General features: G+C 30.3%; 3 protein-coding genes across 5 annotated transcripts in view; 2 read left to right on the top strand and 1 right to left on the bottom strand.

Annotated features, from left to right (window-relative positions):
- The window catches only part of LOC106677590 (pseudouridylate synthase RPUSD4, mitochondrial), a 7,780-nt gene extending 7,507 nt beyond the window's left edge, over window positions 1-273 (top strand). For both annotated transcript variants that reach the window (XM_067045964.1, XM_014415615.3), the window contains exon 5: window positions 10-273. In XM_067045964.1, the coding sequence (XP_066902065.1) occupies window positions 10-222 (213 nt within the window). In that variant the 3' untranslated portion in view covers window positions 223-273. The remainder of the gene's footprint in view (window positions 1-9) is intronic.
- Window positions 274-1,974: 1,701 nt separating this feature from the next.
- On the bottom strand, window positions 1,975-6,097 carry PIG-X (Phosphatidylinositol glycan anchor biosynthesis class X). The gene is made up of 5 exons (XM_014415613.3): window positions 5,742-6,097; window positions 5,537-5,669; window positions 5,284-5,459; window positions 3,442-3,580; window positions 1,975-2,427 (listed from the first exon to the last, which is right to left on the bottom strand). Exons 1-5 carry the CDS (start codon window positions 5,858-5,860, stop codon window positions 2,293-2,295), a joined length of 702 nt encoding a protein of 233 aa, XP_014271099.1. The 5' UTR covers window positions 5,861-6,097; the 3' UTR covers window positions 1,975-2,292.
- Window positions 6,098-6,290: 193 nt separating this feature from the next.
- Window positions 6,291-7,691, top strand: part of U2af38 (U2 small nuclear riboprotein auxiliary factor 38) — a 21,046-nt gene continuing 19,645 nt past the window's right edge. For both annotated transcript variants that reach the window (XM_024360205.2, XM_067045963.1), the window contains exon 1: window positions 6,291-6,473. In XM_024360205.2, the coding sequence (XP_024215973.1) occupies window positions 6,430-6,473 (44 nt within the window). In that variant the 5' untranslated portion in view covers window positions 6,291-6,429. The remainder of the gene's footprint in view (window positions 6,474-7,691) is intronic.

Here is a 7,691-nt window from a genome sequence, read left to right as displayed (position 1 = left end):
TTTTTTCAGAAATTACCACCAGATCTATTGTCAAAACTGGAACTTTCGTCGAGGAATGACATTGAGATACCATTACATCTTCACCTATGTAGGGTTCAGCTGAAAAATTTTTTGGGAAAAAATGAACATTTAGAATTTAGGGCTAAACCACCAGACTTCTTCATATGGACTTGCGAAGTCCTTCATCTAAACAAAGTCTCAATTGCTTCAGCTGTAAACTAATTGAATGCAAGAATAATTCTGTAAATAAATGTAAATATTTTTAGTTATTTATATATGTCACTTGCCTTTATTGGTTGCTATTCTGCAATTCTAATCTGCTTTTTTAGCAGTATGAAATAAAAAAACAAATTTATTTATCCTGGGATTTAATAATCTGATTAATAAAGTATTGAAACAAATAGATCACATACACAAAAAAAGATTATTTAAGCTAAATACATAGGCCAGGATAGCTTCCTTTATATTTTTTTATATCCTCTTATTTTCTTCTGTGAATATTAAATTTCCTGAAAATAATGATTTTTCTAAGATTTCTTATTAGGTCGGCAATAGCTATATTTCAAGAACAATGAGATTTTTCATTTGAAAATAACATCTATGGAATGAAATATTGTTGAAATAAATGTGTAACAGAAAAGGGTTTTTCGCTTGGTAAGCGAAAGTAGATAATGTAATCTGATGAAATTGTCCCCAACTTACCTCCAAATTTGGAGAAAATCATTACTTTCAAAATATAGGCATGCGAACATTTACACATGCGTAAGCCAAAGTGGAGAATGGAATAATAATAAAACCAATACAGGACCAACTAGGTACCAACCTGCACAATCTCTAACAATGTCATAAAAATCGGATAAATGGATAGATTATGCCTTAGCAAAAAGTTGACTACGGACTAACAGACAGTTATGGAACCAAATTTGTTTCTTGATGTCTAAAACATAATTTTTTTTTTTTATTTCTTGCAACTTCCCTACCTTTGGTAGTGAGGAAGCAATAGTAGTACTGATAGAAACTCGCTTGTATGAGTGAACAATAAATTGAAAACTGAATGCTAAGGCTGTTAATGAAGGAACAATTATACAATCGTAATGAACTTGATAAATCAAGAATCATAGAAGATAGATTTTTTCACAAACTCAAAAGCTAATTCTAGTACGATAATTTTGGATCGTGTGGATAAAGTGACAAGAGTTCTCAGGAATGAAGGTTTATGTAATAAGGCAAACCGTTTGTGTAGATGAACATGTAAATCTCATTTCCATTTTCTACGACTTCTTACTTTTATTTTACCTTGATTTTTGTTTGGACTATACAGGAGGTCTCCTAACTAAGATACTACTGTATTGATTAATGAAAATGTATAAAATAAAATAATGGAACACAAAAGAATTGAGTATGACGATAAATAAAATAAAATAAAATTCTCTTAGAGTTTGAAGAGAAATTAGAAGGCTCCAAATAGAATAGCATATTTACTAAATGTAATTAGTATTTTGGCAATATGGGACTGAAATAAGCATGTTGGGTTGCAGAAAGAACAAATTACAAAAACATATTGGACATTCAACAAGCAACCGATAGGTATCCAAAATGTAATTATAGGATACATTAAATCCTATTTTTCCGATTCAAATTTTCAATAGGGTTGATTGGAGGAGGACAGAGTTGGACAAAAATTAGTTATAAATAGAAGTACAGTTAAAATTGTCATGGATACATTGTTTATTCATGAATGAACCATTAATAAATAAACCTTATATATATGACAATGTTAGCTGTACTTTTATTTATAGCTAATTTGGGCCTAGCTCTGCATGTGCACTATACTATAGTCAGTTCGAGTGAATGTACTATTTTTACAGTACTAATATGTACCATTAAAATTCTAATAAATGTTAAGAGGATAATTAAATGGGTTAATAAAAAAAGAAATCAATTTAGTAATATACATCTTTTTTTTTTTATTGACACATATACTTCTATAATATAATAAATAAATAATTTTTACAAACCATAGCTATGGAAATTAAATAAAGAAAATAAATGATCATCAAATTGGTGAAAAATGAACAAAAAAAATGATGAAATATTGTATCCAATACAGGCTTAGCTATTACTTACAGTTTAATCGACAAATATACATACTCTGAGATAATTTTATATCAGTTCATCTGAACTAGAATAAAAAATAATTCTAAATGATAAAAACCTAATCATTTTATGATAAAGTACATATAGTGAAGAGTATATGTCAAACCAATGAGATCATGTTATAAAAACATAATTTCAAACCTTTAATATAACTCCAGTTATGTAGACAGATCCAATAATAGTGACAAAAACTGTTACCATTTGTACAAGTAAAAGGTTATCGCTGTTACCAACAGGAACATCTATTTTCAAGACAGCATCATCTCCGGACTACAATAAAAAAGAACTCTTAATTATTAAACACTTACTAAATTAATAATATAGTGGTTAGAGCATTTATTTGACTTATAGTCAAAGTCAAATAAATGAGGTCATCTAGAAATTCAGCTCTTGGATTAAAAAAATAAAAAAGGCAAGTAGTTGTTTCTTTATAAAACTCCACACAATTGTTACATTAACGATTACAATTGAGTTTATAGATCCTGGTCGGTCAGCCAATGAATGATACCCACAAAAGATGACAAATGCTAAAAATTACTTTATCTAAAGAGGTGGAGCTCATGTTGACTTTGAGCATCACAGATTCAACTTTGATGGATATATTTTGTCAGTGCCTCCAACTTTCAAATCATTCAGGGATATTTTGATCCCTTATTTGATTTTTCATTTTAATTCTGCTTTATTATGTTTATACTTTTCTTCTTTTTTTTTTTAATCTGTAAGCCTTCAGAAGTTGATAATAGATTAAAAAAGTGAAAAATGGGCATTTAATACAGGAAAGATATGAATGGAATACTAAAGGGTTCTCTCAAACCAACTATCCCATCCAGTGATTCTCTTGCTTATACTAAAATCCAGTCAGCTAGAGAGATCAGACATGACTTTATGAGCTGTAAATTATTTGTAGTCCTAACAAACACAAGCAAGATGGGCCAAGGATACATTAACTATTTATTTTGACTGTCCCATTAGCAAATTTTTTTTTTCCTACCTCCTAATTTAATTTATTAAACAAATACAATATATAAATATACATACACACACATATATACGTACATATTTATTGCCCTTATTTCAATATCCAAGTTTTTCTGAAATGAATAAGGTCAGTTGCTTAGGAGATATTGGCCAAAGTCCATACTCACCTGGACTGTTGACCAATATCTCATAAGCAGCTAACTTTATTTATTTCAGAAAAGCTGATGTTGAGATAGAAAGTATTTAAGTTTTTAATATTAATAAAATAATACTTGTAAGGAAAAAACAAAACAAAAATTTGCTTACTATTGAATATGCAACCTTTGAGAATGGCAAAGGTGTATTATTATCCCCAGCACATGGTGTCAAAAATACTTCTCCTTTAACCTGAGAATATTCTCCAGGGCAGTAAATATAAAGCTCTGGCTTATGAATATTAACTGTCCTAGAAATTAAATTAACTAATTAAAATTACATAAAAAAAAATTATATTAATAATAAATAGTGAATCACAAGAAAAAAAATTTTCGGTTACATAAGAATTAATAACTACACATGATGATTGGTCAGGATCATGCTGAACCATTAGGGTTTTTTTCAATATGAGGATATCCACTTTATAGAGACTGGATTTGCCCTAGAAAAACACTCAGTTAAGCAGATAGCTCTGCTGCGATTCACTTGAGCATATAGAAGAGTGTCTCAGAGGTGCAGGTATTCGCAGAAAGAACATCTATCAACCTCTTCCTGTAGGAAGACTTACCGACATAAGGTGAAGAGGGAAGGTGACGGAGAACCTCCAAGTGAGGATTGGCGCAGACCCAAGCAGATGAACCTCTTAGAAACTACATTGGAAGAATAGAACTGATGGTGGGTGACACCCCCAAAAGTAGTAACCCTAAGAAACTACTTCCCTGCTTTTGTTTCATACCTGAAAACGACATGGGTCCTCCCAGACTACTTCCAGCTCCTCAAGGGCAAAGGAGTTTCCGAGCAAAGCTCATTGCACATGGCTAAAACATTCCTTATGCCCTAGTTGTTGGGCTCCAGAGATTGCCGAGCACGTTATACTTGTCTTAAATGCCTATGAGGCACTAAGGGCCAAGTTCATGAAGGAGATAGGACTCGTACGTCCTAACAGAGAACGATATCCCCCAACTAATGACCAAGTAGAGTTACCTGTCCTACAAGCCTTTTGTGTATGGGTGGAAGTAGTGGGCCCCACTCATTTCTTCTTGGATAGGACACAAGGAGTTGGACCAGCGAGACCACCAGACAGAACAGTGGAGCAAACTGTATGCACAGCTATTGGAAAAATAATGTTAATTGTTTTGACTGTAGCAGTAGGTTGTAACATAGGTACGCATTGCTTCCCATTGCCACGAATAGCCATAATGTCTAACCGGTAGGCTAGAATGATAAATTAATAAAATAAACTAGAAGAATATCATTAGGATATTCACAGTTGGTATAACAGAATTAACGGAATTAACCACAAATAGACTCAAAATCCAGGCCAGGAGATAAAAGCATTGTACTTTACAAATTGAGCTACTTAACTCCTTAACATCTTCTGAAATTCAGAAGTGAAATAATAATACTATGTAGTTTTGTCATATATCTCTAAAGTGGACCTGATTTCATGATCAAATTGCTGTGTCAATTCATGCAAATCCACATGAAACAATATTATTATCCAATAAGTAAGTATATGACTGATATTTCTGCAGTCAACATGTATGTTACATAAAAATAAATCAAGTTGCGAGGCAATTGCATTAGTTAAAGTTTCAAAAAAGAAGTACGGATGGAAGAAAGGTTGAAAAAAAAGAATAAGAGCACTCATGAAATTGTTTTTAATAAACTGATAAGTGAAGACTGATTTTTAAAATTGTCTATGACTAGGCAGTAAATCTTGAGAATGAACATACCAAAAATTCGGAAAAGGGATACTATTATACAAGATTCTATTCCTCACTGGCAAAACTGAATCTATAATACCCACAGACAGAATATTTGGCGTATTATACAACAAATATAAAACTTTATAGTTAATAAAATATATTTAAATATTATCTAGACACGGTCGATATATTGTACTATTGACCACATTAGTAATTTAGGGTCCAGTTATCAAAAGAAACTTACTTAAAACCTCCACCTGCCTGAGGATCTTGATACCTAGTATGCACAGGTAAAATTGATGTTCCGATAAATTGCTGCTCTTTTAACACATTCAAGTTGCTAAGAATTCGAACAATAAGCTGTGAGGATATACTTGCAGGAGATTCAATATCTACATTACCATCAACTGAAGCTAGCAACTAAAAACAAAATAATTAAAATAAACCTTATCGGATATTCCAAGCATATACTACATACATTCAATAAAATATATAACCTTTTGTGTTCTTGATAAGTCTCGCAACTGATCTGTGTTAACAAATGTACCACTGGGCAACATTTCTTGAATACACAACTTGCATTGATCAATCTCACAGCTTGTTTCCAACGAAATATTATAGTAAATATTTCTAAAATACAAGAGTATTAAGAACCTTTAAGTCTCAATGTAACATTCATGTTAAGACTAATATAAATCATACCGATGAAAACCTAAGCTATCAATTTTTCTGTTCATGTATGCTTGTAATGAACATTCTGGTGGTGAACTCATACATTCTTCAGAAAATAATGCTAAAAACCATACAGTCCAAAACCTCATAACTAACAATAGGCTTTTTTAACCATAGAAATGCAGAAATGAAAGAGAAAAAGACAGTCCAGAAAAATGAATCTAAGATTGCCTTAGAATTAATATAAATAAGTGTAGGTAATGTAGGGAAAATTGCAACTAGGATAACAGAATAAATCACTATTGAATAGCATAAGAATTAGATTTAATTATTTATCGCAAAATAATCAAGTTAAATGAGTGTTTAACAAACACTGATGAGACGTTCAATTTTGTCAATATATGTAGTTTGATGAGGCATTAATAAATTATTCTTATCACATTGTTCAATTTATTCACTTTTAATTTAAACGTAATATTTATAAATTTTACTGATTGAAAAAATATATACATCGATTATTTTTAAAATTTAATTATTAACGATTTTATTGACAATTTTAGAACAACTATTTAAGAAGCGCTTGTTATCATCGCCATCTTGAATATGGTGTAGCTTGGCTTTTAATTGTCTAGTTTGTTCTATTTGTATCTGTATTTTAATCAAGTAGTTGGGTCCAGAAAAGGTCTGTGGCTCTATTTGTTTTTAATCTGGATCTCAAATGGCGGAGTATTTGGCATCTATTTTTGGGACCGAAAAAGACAAGTAAATTGATCTTCATCTGTTATAAGAATGTTTCTTTTAAATCGAATTGTATATTATATTTTGGATTCTGCACATATAAAAAGGAATTTTCAACTGTTATTTATTTTTAATTTAATTTTTAGTGCTTTACCATTAAGGTCATATTTATACCTTTCAGGCTAAAGATTTTAACTGCACTGTAAAATTTAAATTAAGATAATAATTTTATGTTGAGTTCTTTTAATTTGGTTATGTTCAGCTAAATTTTGTTTCATATGCATTGTATGCTCATGTATTATAAGCACTTATAAAGTCTTAATTTTAATAAGAAATTTAAAAGTTAGATTATTAAAGGTCATGCAATGATTGTTGATCTTACTAAGCATGGTTATATATTATTATTTAACATCTTTATTCATTTATTTATTTTTTATAGAATTTAGATTTGTAGTTGAATATATTCTGACCGATATCTTACTTTCCATGACCATAAATGCACTATCATTAAATGTTTTATGTATTCAAGGTTTTTAAGTTCTACATCCTCACAACAGGTATAGTTGTTAAGAAAATATAATTTAATTTGAAATGGTAATTACTTAGTCTAATTAAACCTAGTAGAATGTTCTAATGTGTTCTGTTAATACATTGAGAATAGAGATAAGAGTTGATGATCAGTTTGATTCAGAAATTGTTTGGATTATTTTAATAATATAGTCTGTTCTTCTTCGATTAGGGTAAGATATGAAAAGTTAACAATCCATAGTATTTAAAAAAAAAAATTTTTTTTCCATGTTCCAGCCAGTATTCTGTATTATTATTCTAATCGGAAGATCGCTGATTGATCATGTGTTAATTATAAATGGAAGATGGTCCGGGTGCAGTCAAATAACTCAAATTGTGATTAAACTATTTATATTGAGCCGACGTTTCATCCCATGAGGTTGTAGGGCTTTTAGACAACAGTAACCATTACTACCTCATATCTTGAGAATATATGAATCAACTTATTTCTCAACTTTTGTATGTTTTTTTGACTATGGCTCTGACCTTTGTCTTAAAGCCATGATGAAGCCCTTCTACGTGGGGTGAAACGTTGGCTCAATATAAATAGTTTAATTATATTTGAGTTTTTATTTGACTGCACCTGGATCATCTTTCATTTATTATTCTAATTATTCTTAAATCATAATAAATTGTTGAAATAGATTTTGAAAATAATACATTATTATTATTATT

Source organism: Halyomorpha halys, unplaced genomic scaffold (genome assembly GCF_000696795.3).
Source record: "Halyomorpha halys isolate HHAL.00 unplaced genomic scaffold, Hhal_1.1 Scaffold104.1, whole genome shotgun sequence".
NCBI classification, from domain to species: domain Eukaryota; kingdom Metazoa; phylum Arthropoda; class Insecta; order Hemiptera; family Pentatomidae; genus Halyomorpha; species Halyomorpha halys.
Note: the sequence above shows the minus strand (reverse complement) of the source record. Positions and strands in the feature narration are given on the sequence as shown.